We start from the raw sequence: 21,855 nt of genomic DNA, 5'->3' as shown, positions 1-21,855 counted from the left end.
TCAAAAATTGTCAGCTTATACTGAGATTGTCCAAATAACTTTTAAATTTCCAAGCTGAAGTAGAATTTTTAGGTTTATTCCGGAATCTACTTTCGAAAGTTTCGGGATAAAGTCGCTTAAAAACCTAAGAATTTTTAAGTGGAAACCGGAATTGTCCAATTTATACCGAGGTTTATACCGGAATTTTTGAAATAACTCCTACATTTCCCGGTTTTTCCGGAATCGCCGGGGTTTTTTCGAAATTTCAAAATTTAAGATAAAGATTACGGAATTTTTGTAACAAAACTGAAGTTCCAAATTTTAAAATGGAACTCCTAAGTATAAAGCCCAATATTTTCGTTTATTACGGAATTTCCGTGTTTTGTAAAAATACTTCAAATAAAGTGGATTTTTCAAAAGCCAAGATTAGAAAATTGTTCGATTATAGCGGAATGTTTCAAATATCATTTGCATTTTCAAGTTGAAGTACAATTTCTTAGGAATTTTCGGGTTTTTAAAAACTTTGGGATATTTCTGTACTTAAAAAACTCGTAATTTCTGAGTTTATTACGGACATCAGACCAAAGTTGCCATTTCGGCGGAATTTCCAAGTTGAAGCCGAATTCCCTAGTTTACACAAAACCTGGGCAGAACAGAGGTCTTCTCATGGGGTAATTTAATGTATGTCGAACTCACATTTGACTCGCTCAGCATTGGCACTGGCTTTAAAACCGTCACTTTTGCGTAGAAGGTCTGATGGGGTAGGGTAGGTCAATTTGTAGCAAACTCGCCTTCGACTCGTTCGCCACACCGCGAGTCAAACCTAAGTCAATTTATGTTAAATTTCGGCTTTTACTTCATAAATTCCGGTTTAAACTGCCAAATTTCGAGCGTATATCCCTGAGATTCCAAAAAAAAAACTAGGAAATTTAGACGTTATTTCAAAGATTACACATAAACTGACAAATTTTGGCTTACACTAATAAATTCCAAATTAAACTCAAAAATTACGGGTTTTTAAACCTGTATCCTGAAACATTTCGGAAAATTGTAGAATAGTAAACCAGCGAATTGGGTTTCAGCTTGGAAATTCCGCCTTAAATTTTGAAATTGCAACTTTGTCCCGAAAATTCCGCATAAAACTCAGAAATGAGGAATATCCACTTTATACTGAAAATTTCGGATGTTCCGGAATAAACTTTGAAATTGTACTTCCACTGGAAAATGTAAACGTCTGAAAAATTCCGGTATAAGGCGATAAGTTTCGATTTTTGACTTTTAAAATATCGACTTATTTATTTCAAATATCTCTAAAAAACACAGAAATTCCGGAATAAATTGAAATATTTGGGCAATTTTCGGTTTACATTAAACTCATAAATGACGGGTCTTAAGCTAGGAGTTAACGACTTTATCCCGAAACCTTTGGGGGAAAAATCCGGAGATTCCGGAATAAACTAGTAAATTCAACTTCAACTTGGATATTTAAAAGCTATGCGGAAAATTCCGGTATAAACTGATAACGTTCGGCTTACACTTAAAATTTGCAACTTAAATTTTGAAATTCCAATTTTAGCCCGAAATGCCCCCAATAAACTCGGACATTACGGGTTTTACGCTGTGTAATAACGACTTTGTTCCGAAATTTCGAAAAAAAAACACGGAAATAGTGCAACACTACTTCGCAATTTCCGGTATACACTCGAAAATATGGGAATATACTTAAAAATTACGATTTAAATTTGGACGACTTTATTCCGAACGTTGTGCATTACACTCAGTCCTTAAACTTGGAAATTTCCCAAAGTTTCTAAAAAACTTGGAAACTGTAACTCAACTTGCAAATTTAGACGTTATTTTAAAAATTCCCGTATAAACTAAAAATTTGCATTTTATACCGGAATTTCCGGAATGAATTTCCAAGCTTAGAAACTTTCTGAGTTTAAATTTCCAAATTTTAGACGGAATTTTCAAGTATAACCTCAAATTTTTGAATAGGTACATACCAGAATTTTCAAAGTTTAAAAGTATTATTTGTACAATTTTCGTGTTGTATCCAACACTTTCGAAATCAAGTCGATTTTTCGTTACTTAAGGGATCTATATTTTTTGAGTTTATTGCGAAATGTTCGGGATAAAGAAAATTGGAATTTTCAAATGCGGACCCGAAATTTTCAGTTTATACCAGAATTTTTAAATCACCTAAATTTCCAAATTAAAGTATAATTTTCTGGTTTATTTCGGAAATAACGTCGATATTTCCCATCTTGAAAACTCGCAATTTTCGGAATTTGGAAATTTAAGGCTGACAATTGTCAGGTTATACCGGAATTTTCGAAATCACGTCTAAATTGCAGTTGAAGCACAATTTCCGATAGTTTATTCGGGACGGAGTTTTTTCCCAGTTTCTTCAGAATTTCGTAGTTCAATCTTAAATATTCAGTTTTATTTCTGAACTTTCGGGATAGCATTTCAATTCCCAAATTTAACTCGAAGTTTTGGAGTTTAAGCCGAAAAATATTGAGTTGATCTAGGCATTTTCCAAATACCGTCTGTAATTCCAAGTATGCATCAATGCTGAGCGAGTCAAATATGAGTTCGACATAAATTAACTTACCCCATCAGACCTCTATTCTGTCCAGGTTTTGTGTACACCAGGGAATTCGGCTTCAACTTGGAAATTCCGCCTTTTTCTGATTTTGGCTTTTGAAATATCCACTTTATTTCAAGCATTTCTACAAAACACGGAAATTCCGTAATAAACAGAAATATTGGGTCTTTACTTAGGAGTTTCATTTTAAAATTTAGAACTTTAGTTTTGTTACAAAAATTCTGTAATCTTTATCTTAAATTTTGAAATTTCGAAAAAACCTCGGTCATTCCTGAAAATCTAGGAAATGTAGAAGCTATTTCAAAAATTCCAGTATAAACCTGGGTATAAATTGGAAATTTTCGGTTTCCAATTAAAAATTCTTAGGTTTTTAAATGACTTTATCCCGAAATTTTCGAATTCCGGAATAAACCTGAAAATTCTACAAACCTAGGCAAAGCAAAGTGCTGATGGGGTAAGGAAATTTATGTCTAACTCATATTTGACTCGCTCAGCATAGACACATTTTGCACGAGATTTTATTTATTTTATTTATTTTATTTATTTTATTTATTTTATTTATTTTATTTATTTTATTTATTTTATTTATTTTATTTATTTTATTTATTTTATTTATTTAATTTATTTAATTTATTTAATTTATTTTATTTATTTTATTTATTTTATTTATTTTATTTATTTTATTTATTAATTAGTGCCGAGCGAGCCGAAGGGTTTAAGCTTAAAGGGGAGAACATTGAGTTAATGCAGAAATTTTCGAGAATAATACGTCCTGAGTCGATCTTATTGCTCCACCATTATCTTTCAGCGTTTTTAACCTTCTCTTCTTCTGCAGCTTCTTCATTGCTTGCACCTTGCTGTGCACATTAAAACACGATCTTCCCTTCTTCACAAAACTCCATCGGATTAAAATTCGCTAATAGGGATTTTAATTAAAGGTACGCTGATTAAATTAACCCTCATCCAATTGACCGCGTTGCCTAAATTTCTCCACGGCTAATGAACCTTTCAAGTTTCGCCTGTGATTCAATTGGAAAAAATTTCGGGCCATCTGCTCTCGCTGCTGCAGTTATTTTTATTGGAAGTTTCGGTTTTTTTGGCAACCGAGGCCGGTGCGTGCAACTTGCAGTTTCGTATCGACGAGCTCGGCCCGAAAAAAAATTACCAAAGTGCAGAATCAAATTTTGACTTATTTGCAGTGTTTTTGATACGTTTTTATACGCTTTTCTACTAACGATGGAGGATAACAAATCGGCGTCCGTTTCCAGTCTGACGACGACGGTAAGCGATTTTTTTCAAATGTGATTACGTCATGCATCTGTTCAATTAAAAATAAATCACTCGAACGGCAAGTAGTCTCGTTTGGCGCGCGTCCAAAGGGGAAAAACTACCAGGCGACCATATCGATTTATTACAAATTGTAATCGAGGTCGAAGGGATATGCACTCGTGCGGTGCGTCGTTTATCTAAGTACGGAATCAGGCGCGCGACCGCTAATTTTGGGGTACCTAATTGCGATCGATAAAAAAAGGAAGTGCTTCGTGTAGGTGCCGCTCGTAATGAGACCAATCACTGTCATTATTTAATATTTGCATGATGGGAATGGACTTGAACTTTCATTAAATCATTTGGAAGGTACAGTGCATTACGTCATTGCAATTTTTTTCAATATAATGCAACAGGTTTCAGGGAAATGTCCTGTACTCCTGATACTATTTTCTGAGCTCCTAATACAATTAACTACTAGCGCAGTAACTAGTTCTCAATTTGGTAGGTAGTTTCCCTTCTGTGATCCTGATACAAATTTGTCGAGATCTGCACTCCTGATACAATTAACTATTTTTCCTGCAGTTGGAAATTTGAAATGCGAACGCGTACGTCAAATGGCATCAGCAGCGGAACTGAAATTCATTAAGCCGCACATTGTTAACATTAACATTCGAAAACTTAGATCGACACGAAACGTAAACAGAAGACATAAATTTTAAAAATAGATTTTGGCAAACGCCGCCGCTTTGCATTCAAATCAACGCGTATTTCGTAATCGCCGCGATTTGTGTAATGTTTTATTAGTCATGTGCGGTACACGCATTCCTGCATAATTACTATGCCGTTACCGTCGATTACTAATTAATTAGGCACGAAAAAAGGGTCGCCCTAATACCTGCACGGTTCCCGGGGGTCGCTGAACGCCCCGCAAACGCGACCAACAAAAAAAATATAAATCAATTGAAGGGGTACTGCAGCGTGCATGTTTCGTGTCGAATTAGTCATTTGGGTGCACGCGACTTTCTTGATAATTTTAACAATTTCGAGCTCGCCTCGTGATAATTAAGTTCCAAAATAAACGTTTCTGAAACGTTTTTTTTATACATAGAAAAAACATGAAATTGTTATGTTCGAGTGTGACGTTTCTAAAACCTACGAATAAAACGTTCCTCCTTGCATTCGTTTGATACGTAGCAGAAACATGCGAGGACAGATAGCCTTCCTTTAAAAAAAAGAGAGGACAACTTTTAACGTAACAGTATCAGAATAGAATGCCCTCCGGGAAAGAAAAATTCAATTGTTCTCCAAAAACCCCGCTTTGAGGTTTTCCCCCTGAATCTCAGAATCTTTACAGGGGCTGTATTCCGTACCACCTAGCCCCCCCCCGTCTGGTCCTCGTAAAGGTAATTCCCGTGCTACATTTTCCAAAACGTTTACAGTCTTCACCTTCTGATGTTTTTTGACGGAGAACCATCTATTTATGTTTTCCTGGCACTGGGTGTCTGGGCGGTATGAAATACTCTCCAGGAAAGAACGAGATCATATCCATCCTTTAGAAGTGACGTTTTGGCAAAACTGACTTAGTACCGGAGGTGGGGTGGGGAGTATGCACTGAATGAAGGAGGTTTGCGAGGAACCATTGAATCTCCCCTGAATCCAAGAGCTCTCTGGTGGTATTAACTGGAGTGTATTCTACACTCCCCAGACCCCCGGTTCTACGTCTTTTATCGAAAACGTGTACACCCTTCCATACTTCCTGGAGCATATTAAATTCAGGGCTCTCCACATACGCTTCGAAGAATTCAGCTTTCCTCCTGAGTCTGAGAAGAAGAATACCCCTTCCCCCCCATACCCCCTGGTGCTGCGTTGTCCAAAACCTCAAGGGGGAATACGTATCGTGTAAGTCTTGAGGAGTGTACACGCTTGGTAAAGAAACGTAGCACCGGGAGGTCTGAAATACCTCCCAGTCAACACTTCCAGTAAATAAAAAGAGTTTTCAGATTCAGGGGGAGAGCTTGAATTCACCGCTGGGTTCGTTGGGAACGAATAGGGTATCCTTCAGAAAAGCCAAATTCAATGGTTCCACAAAAAACCTCTCGGTGACCTTTTCCCCCTGAATCTGGTAACCTCCTTCCTTTTTACTGAGGGGTATTCCAGACTTTCTTTCTAAAAATGTGTACATCCCCCAACAGTAACACTTACACGATCATTTCTAAGGGAGGTCCATCGTATCGTCCTTTCTTGAGGAGTATTCAACACCACCCGGACGTTCAGTGATGGGAAAAGGTAATTCTGTCGATTTCCCTCCAACCAAAAGGTTTACAATCTATTATCGCTCTGATAGTTTTTGAGGGAGCGCCATCTTTTCTTAGCACGGGATGCCTAGGTGGTATATAATACTCCCCAAGGAAGAAAGCTGCGATAGCTCTTCCTCAGACATGACCGTGCAAATGCTGAGAACTATACACGGTTTTGGAGAAGCACGTAGGGTATGGAATACCACCAGTGAAGTGAGGGAGGAAACTTCACCGAGAGGTTTTTGGGGAACCATTGAAATTTGTTTTCCTCCGAGTCTGAGGACTCTCTGGACTGTGGGTATTGACGGGGGGGGGGGGGGCCGACCTCTCGGTTATGTTTTTTTCCAAAACCTGTTCACCTTTGATTACTTATACACCCTGTTTCAGGGACGAACCCCTTGGTGCTTCTGAATCTGAGAACTCTATTCATTTACTCGAAGTATTGACTGGGGGGTATTCTATACCCGGGTATTGAATACCCCTCAGTAAATGAAGGAGGTTAACAGATTCAGGGGGAAAATTTTACCGAGAGTTTAGATTTTGCTTTCCTGGAGCATATTCCATTCAATGGTTCCCCACAAACCTGTCGGTGAATTCAGCTTTCCCCATAAAACCCTATTTGGAAACTTCACCGAGAGTTTATTTCCAAAATGTGTATACCCTTCGATACGTACAGGGTCATGTTTAAGGGTCAAACTCCTTGGGGGCCCCCTGTATTTAACTACATCCTTCATCTTCTGGAGGAACCCTTAAACTGCCGAGGACGTGTTCCCGCAAAACGTGTACAACTCCCAGCATTTAGATGGTTGAGGGATGTACACGTTTTGGAAAAGTTCGTAACACAGGGCGTGGGGGGGGGGCTAGGGTGTATGTAATACCCCCCGGTAAAATGATGAAGGTTTTCAGGTTCAGGGGAAAACTTCACCTGGCGATTTTTGGGTAACCATTGAGTTTTGTTTTCCTCCTGAATCTGAGAATTCTATTTATTGGATTTTTTCCAGACCGCCCCCCCCCCCTCGCCCCTGTGCGACGTTTTTTTGTCAAAACTTGTACACCCTTTGAATACTTACACCTTCGCCATTTTCTGGAAGAAAACATGTACAATCCCCAGCACTTACACGGTTGAGGGACGTACACGTTTTGGGAGAGATCGTTATGCCGGGAGGGGGGGGGGGGATGCAATACCCCCTAGCAAAATGAACAAGATTTTCAAATTGAGGGGTAAACTTCACTGAAGTTTTTAGGGAACCATTGCATTTTTTGAGGATATTCAATCCAATGGTTTCGCTGAATTACACCCCCGAGGATTTTTGTCCTCAAAAAATGTTTTACCCTCGGCAGTTATACGGTTGAGGGATGTAGACGTTTTGGGTATGGTCGTAACATCGGGGAGTATAGAACGGTACCCTTAGTAAAACGAAGGAGTTTCTCAAACTCAGGGGAAAACTTCACCGAGAGGTTTTTGAAGAACCATAGAATGTTGTTTCACCCTGAGTCTGAGAACTCTCTTTATTAACTGGAGGTATTGACTGGGGGGGTATTCCCGACTTCTCGGTTGTGTTTTTTTTCCAAAACCTGTACACTTTAAATACTTACACGTTTAAGGGACAAACCCCTTGAGGGCCTCCCTGAATTAAACTACCTTTTTCATCTTCTGGAGGAAACTCCAGACTCCCGCGGATATTTGTACAACCCTTTAGCATTTACACGGTTGAGGAATGTAGACGTTTTGTGAACGGTCGCAACATCGGAGGGTGGAGGTGTTGTGGTTTTGATATGAAATACCCCCTGTGGAACGGTAGTAACACCGGGAAGGTCTGGGGGGTATGCAATACCCCCCCCCCCCTTCCCAGTAAAATGAAGGAGGTTAACCGCTAGATTCAAGGGGAAAACTTCACCGAGAGTTTTTTGGGGGCCATTTTGCTTTCCTGGAGTATACTCCATTTGGTTTCCCACAAACCACTCGGTGAGTTCAGGGGTGGGGGATTGTTGTTGTTGTTGGTGATGGTATGGAATAATCCCTGTAGAACGGAGGTTTTCAGATTGAGGGGGAAACATCACCGAGAGGTTATGGGGAATCATTGAATTTTGCTTTCTCCCCTGTCTGAGGACTTTCTTTATTACCTGGAGATATTGATGGGGGGGGGGGGATTACACCCCCGGTGCTACGTTTTTTTCTAAAATGTGTACACGATCATTTTTAAGGGACAAACCACTTGAGCGCCCCCTGTATTTTACTATTCCCTTCATCTTCTGGAGGAACCCCTAAATTCCCGACGTGTACAACCCTCATCACTTAAACGGTTGAGGTATGTACACGTTTTGGGAAACTTCGTAATACCGTGGGGGGTCGGGGGTGTATGAAATGTCTCCCGGTAAAATGATGGAGGTTTTCTGATTGAGAGGAAAACGTCACCGAGAGATTTTTGGGGAACCATTGAATTTTGCTTTCCTTCTGAACCTGAGACCTCCATTTATTGGGGGTACTGACTGGGAGGTATTCCAGACCCCCCGGTGCTAATTTTCAATACTCACACACGGCCATATACCCTCGGTGGGTACCTTTTTAATTTTTTGGAAGTACCTTTAGACTCGGACAATCCTCAGCACTTACACTGTTGAGGGTGTACACGAAGAGATCGTTATACCAGGGGGAGATCCCCCAGTAAAATGAAGATTTTCAGATTGAGGAGGAAATTTTTGGGGAACCATTGAATTTTTCTCTCTGCAATGATATTCCCTTCAGTGCCCCCCCCCCCCCCTTGAAACTGAGAATTCTTTATTTATATTGTATTGACTGGGACCCCCAAACCCCCCGGTGCTAATAACTTCTACGCGCTTCAATACTTACACGATCATGTTTAAGAGACGCCCCTCGGTGACCTTCTTCGTTATCTGGGAGTACTCCATACCCACAGACTCTCGCGGGGAGGTTTCCATAGAATGCTACACCACTCAGACACCCGGGACTAGGAACCAATAATTCGGTGGCTCTCCCTCTCATGGTACATTTTTCACCAACTTTTTAAAACCGTTCTGATGATTTTTGTATACCACCGCATTATGTTTGACTGGCACTGGGCGTCCCTTAGAAGTGATCCTGTAAGGGTTGAGGAATGTACACGGTTTTGGAAAGATAGCAGCACCGGGGGGGGGGGGGGGTCTGAGGTTCTCAGATTCATGGGATTGATTCAATGGTTCCCCACAAACCTCTAGGAACTTGCTCCCTGCATTCACGATCCTTTTTCCCATGCCCCCCCCCCCCCAGACCTCCGAGTGCTAGGAATTGGTTCTCAAAAATTATCATAAAGTTAGTGATGACTGAAAACGTTTATTTTACGTTACCAAGGAAACGTTTCTGTTAATCGTCTTTTGATACGTAGAAGAAACATGCCGACCGAAATTTTTTTATAATAGCGCAATGCTTCATCTGTGTTTTGTACGCGTATAAAAGCCGGTCTCTTTGATAGGTTCCAGGAGCAATAAAATTTACAAATCGATTACGCACTTGACGACTGTCATTGTTTGCTCCTCGCACCTGCTCTCCTTCCGCACCGTTTCCTCTTCAAAATCTCGGCGAATGGGAATTGATCGCGGCTTGGTAAATTTTTGATGACGTTAGGACGTCGATAACGAGGATGGCCCTAATCGAATTATACCAAGCGAGCGCTGTTGCGGAACGTTTAGGATGCGACATTAAAATCAAGCCGGAAGAATAAAGGTAACTCACATTAAAATTCATTAGGCGAACGTTAATCAAGCGAGCCGCGTTCACACGGGGCGCGCGCGTGCGGATTAAAAAAAAAAGGAGTTTCTCGACTGTGAGACGGGCCTTATCGACCCCGAATGTGGAGTAGTGGTGTCACGGAGGAGGGTAGCGAAAACTACCCCCTCGACGCTTTATCAAAGCTGTTTTCCGCTCGATACTCGGGCCGAGCGGTGCCATTGGCTCGCTCACCCATTTCAGTGGCAACTTGCTGGTCATACTGCAGAGAAATGCCGGCACCGTAGTCTCTGAATTTGCTCAAAGTATTATTTTAGTAAAACGTGATAGTGTTTTAGGGACCAAATATGGTTACGGAAAATGGACAGGTGAGCACCTTTTTCATCTTTCTCCAGATGTGTGTCTGCTGCGCGAATCGATATAGTCGGCATAGTTTGGCACGTTTCCAATTAAAGTTTTCAAACTCGGCGTGTGTGTTAATAAAATAATTTAACGCGTGAGTACGACCCCTAGAATTCCGAACAGGTGCCACGGTGGATGGTGATAGTTTCGGGGAAACCTTGGATACACGTCAGAATCAAATTAAAAATAGATTTTATTTTCGTTTTCGATCGAATTTATGTCTGACTGCTGTCTGCGCCCTCAATATTGATAGCTTTACCCTTTTGTGTTTCGAGGTAATTACAGTTCACTTGCGTCTAGTAATCGGAAAAGGAACGAAAATGACCAAGTGCCTTGGATCGCTTCCAACGGGGGTGCATATTTAAAGACATCGATTTTCGTATAAAAACGGCCGAAACAACTTTGACGTAACCCGACGAAACGAACGGAAGAGTTGCAGTTTTCTGAACGATGTCCGAAGGTATCGATTTTGGTCGTACGTCAAACCACCATAATTAACCTCCATCGAACGTGGTGATAATGACACCCGCGTGACGCAAACGGGTGGATGCCTTTTATACTCCATTCTGGAGAGTAATTAACTTTGCGTGACTTGTCGCATATGCGAATTGCAGCTGCTGCAGGTTTGTTGCAATGCCATAATACGAATTTGGGAGACTTAGAGAAGCAAAATTGGGGCATTTTCTAAAATGACTACGGAAGGTACTTTTAGTTGTGAGATCTAAAAGTTCCAAGTGATGGATTAGGTTTTAGGTACCTAATTCCATACCCTCAGACATAATTCTTTCTGAGGGAGAGCCATCGAATTAGACTCGCTAGGAAAAGAAAATCCGGTGTTTCTCTCTCAAAGATGATCACAAGCGTAGTTAAGGCGCTTTCGTCGTAAGAAATGTAGGCCTGAGGGATGGAGTTCCCCAAGGAAAAGGAAAAATGCGACTGTCTTCCTTCACAAATGATGAAAGAACAACGTAATACGTTGAAAGGTGGGGAAGGGGTTTAATGGAATATCCTACAGGATCGGAAAAAGTTCTCCCTCAGAATCTGAAACCTCTATCCTTTTTTTCCTGGGAGGTAGAGAAATGCGACTGTCTTAAATTAATTTTTAACCCCCCTCCCCCTCAGGGCCCGTCGCTCACTGACCTCGAAAAAAAGTCGCACGGGAAAGTTATAGTTTGTACAAACCAATTTATTTCGATGAGACCTTTAATTAGAATACCATGAAGGGTGTTGTGTTGACCCCCCCCCCCCTTGTCGTATGTAAAAGTTATGCACGTTTTACTTTCAAAAACAGCATCTCAGGAAATAATTCGTGGGGAGGGGGGGGGGGGCTTTTGGACAGAAAATTTGATGGCCGTCTGGCACACCTTCAAAGGTATAGGCTACCTACTGCATTCCAGGACTCTAGAACCATTCCCCTAGAAGTAGTTCAAAACGGCAGAAGAACCCCAGAATCTGAAACCTCTCTGAAATCTCTATCCGTTTTTCCTGGGGGGTATTGGGGGATTAACCCTCCCACCCAACAATGTAAATGGTGAAAGAACAAGGTAATGTGCTGGGGCGAGAAGGATGAATGGATCGAATAATCCAGTGGCACCCCACTTACCTTTCGATGTAGTTCTACCGCAGAATCTGAAACCTCTATTCTTTTTTCCTTGGAGGTAATCCATACCCCCCACACTGCTCGGTGCTACGTCTGGGAGAATTGAATCCCCCCCCCCTCCACGCCAGGAAAAAGAGAACTGTCGGTAGAACGACGTAATGTGTTGGGGGGGGGGAGGCGAATATCCTCCAGAATCGGAATACCCAGTGGTACCCCACATACACTTGAAACTTTCCTCTTTCTTTTTGCCTTTTCCCCCAGACCCCCCAGTCATGAACGTTTTGGAAAGGAACTAAGACCCTTTTTTTCTGGGAGGTAGAGAAATGTGACTGTCTTAAATTAATTTTTAACCCCCTCACTGACCTCGAAAAAAAGTCGCACGGGAAAGTTATAGTTTGTACAAACCAATTTATTTCGATGAGACTTTTAACTAGAATACCATGAAGGGTGTTGTGTTGACCCCCCCCTTTTCTAAAGTTTAACTTGACGCCACTAAAGGCATGCGTATGCAAAATCTGAGACCAATTGGTTGTCGTATGTAAAAGTTATGCACGTTTTACTTTCAAAAACAGCATCTCAGGAAATAATTCGTGAGGAGGGGGGAGGGGGGGGGCTTTTAGACAGAAAATTTGATGGCCGTCTGGCACATCTTCAAGGTATAGGCTACCTACTGCATTCCAGGACTCTAGAACCATTCCCCTAGAAGTAGTTCAAAACTGCAGAAGTGGGTCCGGACGGACGAACAAAACGCAAGTAATAGCAAATTTTTTTTATTCTTTCGTTTTGGAGAAAGACGTAGAACCGAGGTCTGAGGGGTAAGGAATACCCCCAGGAAAAAGAAAATTGCGACTGTCTTCCTTCAGAAATGATGAAAGGTCAACGTAATACGTTGGGGGAGGGGGTGAGTGTAATATCCTGCAGGGTCGGAAAATCCAATGGTACCCCCCAGGACCTGAGACCTCTATCCCTGTTTTGTCCGGGGTGTTTTCCTCAAAGGTTCAGCTATGCAGAATCTGTAAAAAAATATGGTGTAAATACTATTCTACCCCAGAATCTGAAACCTCTATCCTTTTTTCCTGGGGGGTATTGAACCCCCCCCCCCCCCCAACCAGGAAAAGGAGAAATGCAACTCTCTTGTAAATGGTGAAAGAACAAGGTGTTGGTGTTGGGGGAAGGGGGGGGGGTGAATGGAGTATCCTACAAGATTGGAAAATCCAGTGGTACCCCACATACCGAACGTTTTGGGGAAAAACGTAGAATCGGAGGATCCGGGGGGAATACCTCCAGGAAATAAACAAAGAATCTTTACGGAAGAATGTAAAACCAGGGGATGTGGAGATTATGGAATCTCTCTAGGAAAAGGAGCAAGAAATGCGACTTCCTTAAGAAATGATGAAGTAACACCGTAATACATTGGGAAAGAGGGATGAGTGGAATATCGTACAAGATCGGAAAATCCAGTGGTACACCATACTTCCCTATAAAGTTCTCCCCCAGAACCTGAAACCTCGCCCTATTTCCATTGGAGGATATGAAATCCCCCCTCTCAGGAAAAATTCAACTGTCTTCCTTCAGAAATGATACGTTGGGGGGAGAGGGATGGGAATATCCTAAAGGATCGCAAAATTCAATGGTGCCCCACATAGCTTTCTATGATGTCCAGACCCCTAGGAAAGAGACATAGAATCATCACGGAAGACTGTAGAACCCGGGGGTCTGGGGGCTATGGAATTCCCCCAGGAAGATATGCTGCTGTCTTCTGTCAGAAATGATGGAACAACGTAATACGTGTGGGGGAGGGGGTTTAATAGAATATCCTACAGGATCGCAAAATACAATGATAACACCACGTACCTTTCAAATCCTCCACAAATCATGAATGGACTATCTCACAGGATCGGAGAATCACCTCTCGGTGAAGTTCTCCACCAAAACCTGAAGCAACTGTTCCTTTCCTGGGGGATATTTCACGGATACATCGGATTTTTCCCATTGTTTGCTTCGTATTCTTCGGGTTCTTTTGATCCCTCGGGTTCTTTTTTCGAATTCTACACGTTCTCTGTACTTATTTCATTTTTTGAATTCTTTGATCTATCGTATAGTTCGGTTTCATTGTATCCTTCAAATTCTTCGGATTCTTTAGGTTCGTGGGATTCTACGGAATCCTCGGATTCTTCGAATCGTTCAAATCCTCCATATCCTTCAAATGCCTCAGATCCATCAGGAATAGATATCCCACAGGATCCAAAAATGCAATGTTGCTCCACGTGCCTATCCACGAAGTTCTCTCCCAGAACCTAAATCTCTCTTTTTTTTCTGAGATATATTCCAGACCCTCCCGGTGCTGCGTGCTTCCCCAAAACGTGTGCAATCCCCACCATTTACATGGTCCTCTTTGAATATCCCTTTTGGGAAAATAATTCCGTTGCTCACTGAAAAGTCGTCATAAGGATGGCGAAGGCTGAACGGATTTAGTAATGAAAGTAGGTGAGGAGGGGGGGGGGGAATATCTTTCTTCAGGAAAGAAACCTGAAACCTCTCTTCCTTTTTGCTGAGGGGTTACCAGACCCAAAGCGCATGCAGCCCCCCACCACACACACAGACATGCTGTTGCAGAAACGTTTGAATGAAAAATGTAGCACTGGGGGTCTCGGAGTGGGGGGGGGGGGGTTTGGAATATGCCTTAGCAAGAAAACAGCAATTGTCTTTCCTTCACAAATGCAGGGAATTTTTCAAATACTCATCCACATTTCTAGAATCCCCCCCCCCCTCGCGCTTGTGTGTCGATAAGTGCTTGTATTTGCCAGGAGGCCGGCCCCAGCCTAGTAAGTGTTCACTTTCTGCGTTTAAGGGCCGGATTGCACTTCGTGACTTCGTAACTTCGCCAATTGTTCATTTTCTTCGCTTTTGTTTTACACCCCCTACTCAACCTCCCCATTGCTAATAATTATTTATGAAACGGTGCCAGGATCTTTTTCTACGGCTTTCAGGAAACTGTGTCACCCGAAATTAATAAACTTGTAGCGATATCTTATTCTGTGCGGACGAACTGAAAATGTCAAAAGTTTTTTAGGGGCGACAGTCACGCGACCAGAAAATTAAATTTAAAAAATCGACTCGCGTGTCTCTGCCTCGAAAGGCCCAAATATTTTCACGGTGGCGGTTTACACGAAGGGGCGGCAGTAGGAGCGGGACGCGCCGTCGCGACGCTTTTATTGAACGCTTACGTCGCAAGGCGCGGCGTCGGAACGTGTTTTAGCAAACCATCTTCGTACGGCCGCCGGGCCGCCGGTGTTTTTGATGCATATTTTTATTTTTGGATGAACTTTATACGCCCCTTTGGCAATTATATTTCGGGGGGAGAATGATCTTTTTGAGAATTTTTACAAGTTTGAATCGCCGCACCTGTTGAGATGAGTTAGGGCGATTAAGGATGCCTTTGTGCTTCAGACTGCCCTGCATGGTAAGCGCGCATTGATTTCCACTTGTAGGGTGGCTATAGTGTTAAGTGACGTCACATTCTAATTACGTAATAATATTGTTGCAGTCCGACGGCAATACGTCCTTTCTGCGCGCGGCGCGTGCTGGTCACCTCGACAAGGTCCTCGAGCATCTCAAGCAGAACATCGACATCAACACTAGCAATGCGGTAAGCTTTTGGGGTTTATATCTTAAGGGCCGTTTTGCGACGATGATGCCTTACAGAATGGGCTTAACGCGCTGCACCTGGCGTCGAAGGATGGCCACGTGCAGGTGGTCGAGGAGTTGCTGAAACGTGGGGCGGCCGTCGATTCGGCCACGAAAAAGGGCAACACAGCGCTTCATATCGCTTCCCTAGCCGGACAAGAAGATGTAGTTAGATTACTTGTCCATCACGGCGCTTCTGTTAACGTCCAAAGTCAAAATGGATTCACGCCGCTTTATATGGCCGCTCAAGAAAACCACGACAACGTCGTCAAGTACCTTCTGGCGAATGGCGCCAATCAAAGCTTAGCGACGGAGGTAAGCACCGACTCGATCGCCCCCTCTGCGATATTTCCATAACTGATTCTATTTTGACAAACGCAATTGTCATTGGTTCTCTCCTCCCCGTTTTAAAATTTCTTTACATTTATCATGAAATCCTTATGCGTTCCATTAAGATTAAGGGTGGGGGAGGGGGTAATATATACTCCCAGGGGGCCCCCTCCCCATTTTAAACATTTTTGTAGTTATTCTGGGAACCATTAAGCGCTCACTTTGAACAAATAGGACCTCCTCTCTCAAAAAGTTTACTCCCCCCGCGCCCGTGCTGTTTTTCTTCAAAATACCAACGGAACTCATCACTATTTACCCCCATGTCCCAGCAGTGCTACGTCTTATTTCCAAGCGTTCACTGTGTGCAGCATCTTTTTATGATCACTCTGTAGGAGTTGATCACTTTCCTCTTCTCCTAGGGGTACTTTACCCTCCCTCCAGACCCACGGTGCTAAGAGTTCAATGAGGTCTTGACGAAAACTGTTATGAGAATAATTCTCTAAACGTCTTGTGGCGGAACGTATAGTTGGTGCGGTTTTATATTCTTCCCCAAAATACTTAATACCCTTACTACATATGTCATAATTTTTGGAAAAGTTTTAAGGGCTGGCCGTTTTGAGGTATGGAATACCACCCAGTACAGAATTTTTTTTCACGTCTTAATAGCAAATCTCTGTTTTCCCAGGTCCAAAAACAACTAAACCCTCCGAACTCTCGTGGTTATTTTTTACAATAGATCTTCGCCTCCATAGGGGTATTCTATAGCCCCCCAGACCCTTCGGTGTTGTATTTCCCAAAACGTTTCGTACACTTACCACTTACACATCTTTTTTGGGAAATAGTCTTGAAGGGCCGAACGTTCTGAAGTAGAACGCACCACCGGGGGGCCTGGGGGGTATGGAAAACCCCCCAGCCATACCCACCAGTATCGAAGTTTTTACAAGAAACAATATCAAATCTCTCGTTTCATCATACCCCCCCCCCCAGGCCATACTCTCCAGTACAGAAGGTGTTACGATAAACTTAATATCAAAGCTCGCGTTTTGGGGGGAGGGGGGGGATTCCATACTCCCCAGATCCCCGGCGTCGTATTTCTCAAAATGTTTAGTACACTTACCACTTATACCATAATGTTTGGGAAAAGTCTTTAAGACCTGAACGTTTTGAAATAGAACGCTCCACCGGTGGGTTTGAGAGGTATGATATCCCCCCCCCCCCTCCCAAGCGATATATCCTCTAGTACAGAAGGTTTTACGATTAACGTAATATCAAATCTCTCGTTTCCTGGGGGGTATGATACCCTTAGGCTATACTCTCCAGTACAGAAGGTGTTACCATAAACTTTATATTAAAGCTCGCGTTTTCGGGGGGGGGGGTATTCGATACTCCCCAGACCCTCCGTGTTGTATTTCTCAAAATATTTAGCACACTTACCACTTAGACTATCATTTCTGGGAAAAGATCCTTAGGGGATGAATGGTTTGAAGTATGTAACGCACCACCGGGAGGTCTGGGGGTATTCCCAGCCATACTCTCCAGTATAGAAAGTATTACAATCAATTTAATATCAAAACTCTCTTTCCTGGGGGTTATGATACCCCCCAGGCCATACTCTGCACTACAGAAGGTTTTACAATAAACTTAATATCAATTATTTCGTTTCCTGGGGGTATTCCATACCCCCCAGACCCCCCGGTTTGTATTTCACCAAATCTGTAGTACACATCACTTACACCATCATTTTTGGGAAAAAGTCCTTAAGGCCTGAACGTTTTGAAATAGAACGCCCCATCGGGGGTTTGAGAGGTGTGGAATCCCCCCCTCCCCCAGCCATACTCTCCAGTACAGAAGGTTTTACGATAAACTTAATATCAATTACTTCGTTTCCGATGGTCTTTGCTTTTCTATTTGCTACTCCGCCCCCTCCCCCCCTGTTGGTTAGCCTTCCGTGCTTTTAATGATCATTCTGTAAGGAAGTCCAATTCCTCTTTTCTGGAAGAAACATTCCATTCCTTTAAAGGTGCGAACTGAATTAACCCCCCCTCCCTCGAACACCTAACTTGTTAAAATGGCGCAAAAACCAACAATAATGTGGTGGTATAGCGAAAGGCCAAACACCAAAGTGCACGCTTGGAGATGTAAAGAAATAATGTTTAATTGATGGGGAGGGGGGCAGAAACTGGTCCCACCTCAATACAATTGCGATTATCTAAATCATTGAAAGAGTTGGGGTGTGGGGTAGAATGTTTACCGACCATAACCTCTACATTTTGCTCCCACTTAGGATGGCTTTACACCTTTGGCGGTGGCCATGCAACAAGGTCACGATAAGGTGGTGACGGTGCTCTTGGAGAACGACACCAGAGGAAAAGTGAGGCTTCCCGCGCTCCACATCGCCGCAAAGAAGGATGACGTGAAGGCGGCCAAATTACTCTTAGAAGTAAGCATCGAATCACGCACGATCGGAGTTCATCGTCTCTTTCCAGAACGAACACAATCCGGATGTCACCTCAAAGTCCGGATTTACACCCCTCCACATAGCGTCCCATTACGGGAACGAATCCATAGCAAATTTACTTGTACAGAAAGGCGCAGATGTGAACTACTCCGCCAAACATAATATATCACCCCTGCACGTAGCGGCGAAATGGGGCAAAACGAATATGGTGGCCTTGTTATTAGATAGAGGGGCGTACATTGAGTCGAAGACGCGCGATGGACTGACACCTCTCCACTGCGCGGCGCGTAGCGGCCACGAGAAAGTTGTAGATATGCTCCTAGAGCGTAGCGCACCAATTAGTTCTAAGACTAAGGTGAGGCGGTGGGTGTGTGTCTATGGTATTTTTGACGGTTGGGGATTTTAGAACGGCCTGGCACCACTGCACATGGCGGCGCAAGGTGATCACGTCGACGCTGCACGCATTCTTCTTTACCACCGTGCACCAGTCGACGAGGTTACCGTTGACTATCTGACAGCCCTCCACGTCGCCGCCCACTGCGGTCACGCGAGGGTTGCCAAGCTTCTGCTGGACCGAGGGGCGGACGCAAACGCGCGTGCGCTTAACGGTTTCACCCCTCTTCACATCGCTTGCAAGAAGAATCGCATTAAAGTCGTCGAGCTACTTCTGAAGCACGGCGCAAGTAAGTCTAGAGCCTTTCGAGTGGGTCCGGGTTAACCAATTTACGGCAGGTATCGGCGCGACTACCGAAAGTGGGCTGACTCCGCTCCACGTTGCCAGTTTTATGGGATGCATGAATATTGTGATCTACCTTTTGCAACACGAGGCGAATCCGGACGTTCCGACGGTGCGCGGAGAGACCCCTCTGCATCTGGCAGCGAGAGCGAATCAGGTAAGCGCGTTTTGCATCAGGTAGGCGTGGTCTAATTGCTGTGTTGCCAGACGGATATAATTCGAATTTTGCTGCGGAACGGCGCCAACGTCGACGCGCGCGCTCGCGAGCAGCAGACACCTCTGCATATCGCCTCGCGCCTAGGAAACGTAGACATTGTGATGCTGCTCTTGCAGCACGGGGCCAAGGTAGATACGACAACGAAAGATATGTACACCGCGCTCCATATCGCTGCCAAGGAGGGGCAAGACGAGGTAATAATACTCACTTCCAGAAGATTGCTAGCTCACATTGCCCAAACGTATATAATTGATGTATTTTGGATGAGAAACCAAGAATTTCTTGTCTAATCTAATCGCTCACTTTGTAGGTACTCCCTTTCTTCATTTCTTCTTCTTCCCCTGTGTGTGTAAATAAAACTGTTCGTTGCACTCTTGTCTTTGTTTTCACTGAAAGGGAAAATCTATGCATCTCACTTCTCTGAATCCTAGCACTCTATCATTTCTCCTCCCTCACTGTGTATGTATCCAAAATTAGGGTATCCGCTCAGCATAAAACGTATAGCAAAATTGGTGCCAAATTTTGATATACGTTTTGTGCTCTTTTTGGGTACATTCACTATGCGCATGTCTCTTAGACTAAGTTTGGACTTCACCAGGTGGCGGCTGCTCTATTAGACAACGGGGCTTCTTTAAACGCGACAACCAAAAAAGGTTTTACGCCACTCCACCTGGCGGCGAAATACGGAAATATAAAGGTAGCAAAGCTGCTTCTTCAAAAAGAAGCGCCGGTTGACTCGCAGGGTAAAAACGGCGTGACGCCTCTTCACGTAGCCTCCCACTACGACCACCAAAACGTCGCCCTTCTGCTACTCGACAAGGGCGCGTCGCCGCACGCGATTGCGAAAAACGGACACACTCCCTTGCACATAGCGGCCCGAAAGAATCAGATGGATATCGCGAACACGCTGCTGGAGTACGGCGCCCAACCGAGCGCCGAAAGTAAGGCGGGTTTCACTCCGCTTCACTTGAGCGCCCAAGAGGGCCACACCGACATGACGTCGCTTCTACTCGAACACAACGCCGATGTAAACCACCAAGCGAAAAACGGACTGACCCCGCTCCACCTCTGCGCGCAAGAAGATCGGGTCCCCGTCGCCGAAATCCTACTGAAGAACGGCGGCGAAGTCGACGCCCAAACCAAAGGCGGCTACACACCGCTCCACGTCGCTTGCCACTACGGCCAGTCGAACATGGTCAAATTCCTCCTCGGCAACGGGGCCAACGTCAAATCCACCACGTCAATCGGCTACACGCCACTCCACCAGGCCGCCCAACAGGGCCACACGAACATCGTCAACATCCTCCTGGAAAACTCGGCGCAACCGAACGCCGTCACGACGGTAAGTCCCCCACCCCCTGCACTCGACCCTCACGCCTCGGTTTCAGAACGGCCAGACCCCCCTCAACATCGCCCAGAAGCAGGGCTACATCAGCGTGATCGACACCCTCAAGGTCGTCACCGAAACGCCCGCCGGCAGCCCCAACGTCGGCGAGGAAAAGTACCGTGTCGTCGCGCCCGAAGCGATGCAGGAGACCTTCATGTCCGATTCCGAGGAGGAGGGAGGTAGGTGCCCGAAACACACCCGCTAGCCGCTCACATCGCGCTTCTTTCAATCATAACGTGCGCATTATTTTTGGTCGACCCACGAGTCCCTCTTTAAAAAAGTTAGGTCAGCGTTTAGGCGTTTTCAATTATTAAATAATCGAAAACGTGGGAATTAATCTAAAGCGCAATTTTCCTCACACAAACGCAAATGTGTACCTACAGACTCAACATTTGTGGAATTTTTGCTCGCGCTAACCAGTCGAGGATGTTATGGACGGATATGGTCAGGCGCCTCACGAGCAGCACGTCTATCTGCCGTATTTCAACGGCACGTCCCTTCTGAGCCGTAAGTTTTGCGCACAGGTTCATTTTTCCATCGATTTTTTTCATCTCATTCTTTTGATTTTTGTTGCAAAGCGTAGGTACTGAACGAACTAGTGAGCTTTTAGTGATTTTGTGTGGCTTCAAAACCGAAATTAGTGTGTGCGTGTGGATGCTCGTCCATGTCCATGTGAGTACTACTTTATTTGGCCATTTAGTCAAAAGTCCAAAATCCTAGCTCCTCCTAAAGGAAATTTATAAAAATTGAACCCTCAGCGTTCTAGATTTTGATTTTGGACTTGACCAGGTTCAAAACATACGCGTTTTCATATTGTGCAAAATTTTGGTCCCCGTGCGAGGTTAACACTTTGGTTTCGAGACTTAATTTGATTTTATAAAAAAGTTCGAGGCTTGAAGTCGTCGGGGGCAACAATTACTGCAATGCAGTCATTACCGAGCAAGCCGAAGGCTAAAACGTAGTCGTGCCGTTGTGCCTCCTTTTTAACAAACTGGGATCGGATTATGCCGAACTCGCCTTCGGCTGGCTCAGTAATGACGTGTTTTATGTATCAATTTCTTCAATGGAGCGATCAGAAGCCGAGTTCGGCACAAGCTGCACATCGCCGTGCTGTTGTGCCTTTTTATAAACAAAATGAGGTCGGATTGTGCTGAACTC

At 43.9% G+C, this 21,855-nt stretch overlaps 1 protein-coding gene across 7 annotated transcripts in view; it reads left to right on the top strand.

The window, feature by feature from the left end:
• Positions 1–21,577, top strand: part of LOC116181325 (ankyrin-3-like) — a 37,924-nt gene extending 16,347 nt beyond the window's left edge. The window contains exons 2-12 of one of the 7 annotated variants that reach the window (XM_031501644.1): positions 3,790–3,871; positions 15,430–15,531; positions 15,588–15,884; positions 18,184–18,339; positions 18,386–18,712; positions 18,764–19,040; positions 19,090–19,250; positions 19,301–19,504; positions 19,909–20,652; positions 20,699–20,876; positions 21,118–21,570. In XM_031501644.1, the coding sequence (XP_031357504.1) occupies positions 3,827–3,871; positions 15,430–15,531; positions 15,588–15,884; positions 18,184–18,339; positions 18,386–18,712; positions 18,764–19,040; positions 19,090–19,250; positions 19,301–19,504; positions 19,909–20,652; positions 20,699–20,876; positions 21,118–21,287 (2,661 nt within the window). In that variant the 5' untranslated portion in view covers positions 3,790–3,826 and the 3' untranslated portion in view covers positions 21,288–21,570. Of the gene's footprint in view, positions 1–3,789; positions 3,872–10,108; positions 10,249–15,179; positions 15,346–15,429; positions 15,532–15,587; positions 15,885–18,183; positions 18,340–18,385; positions 18,713–18,763; positions 19,041–19,089; positions 19,251–19,300; positions 19,601–19,908; positions 20,653–20,698; positions 20,877–21,080 lie in introns of those variants that run through there. The other 6 variants (XM_031501647.1, XM_031501645.1, XM_031501642.1 and 3 more) reach the window with 6 other exon arrangements.
• The last annotated feature ends 278 nt before the right edge of the window (positions 21,578–21,855 follow it).

Source organism: Photinus pyralis, unplaced genomic scaffold (genome assembly GCF_008802855.1).
Source record: "Photinus pyralis isolate 1611_PpyrPB1 unplaced genomic scaffold, Ppyr1.3 Ppyr1.4_LG9, whole genome shotgun sequence".
Classification (NCBI taxonomy): domain Eukaryota; kingdom Metazoa; phylum Arthropoda; class Insecta; order Coleoptera; family Lampyridae; genus Photinus; species Photinus pyralis.
This window is presented reverse-complemented; position numbering and strand designations above follow the sequence as displayed.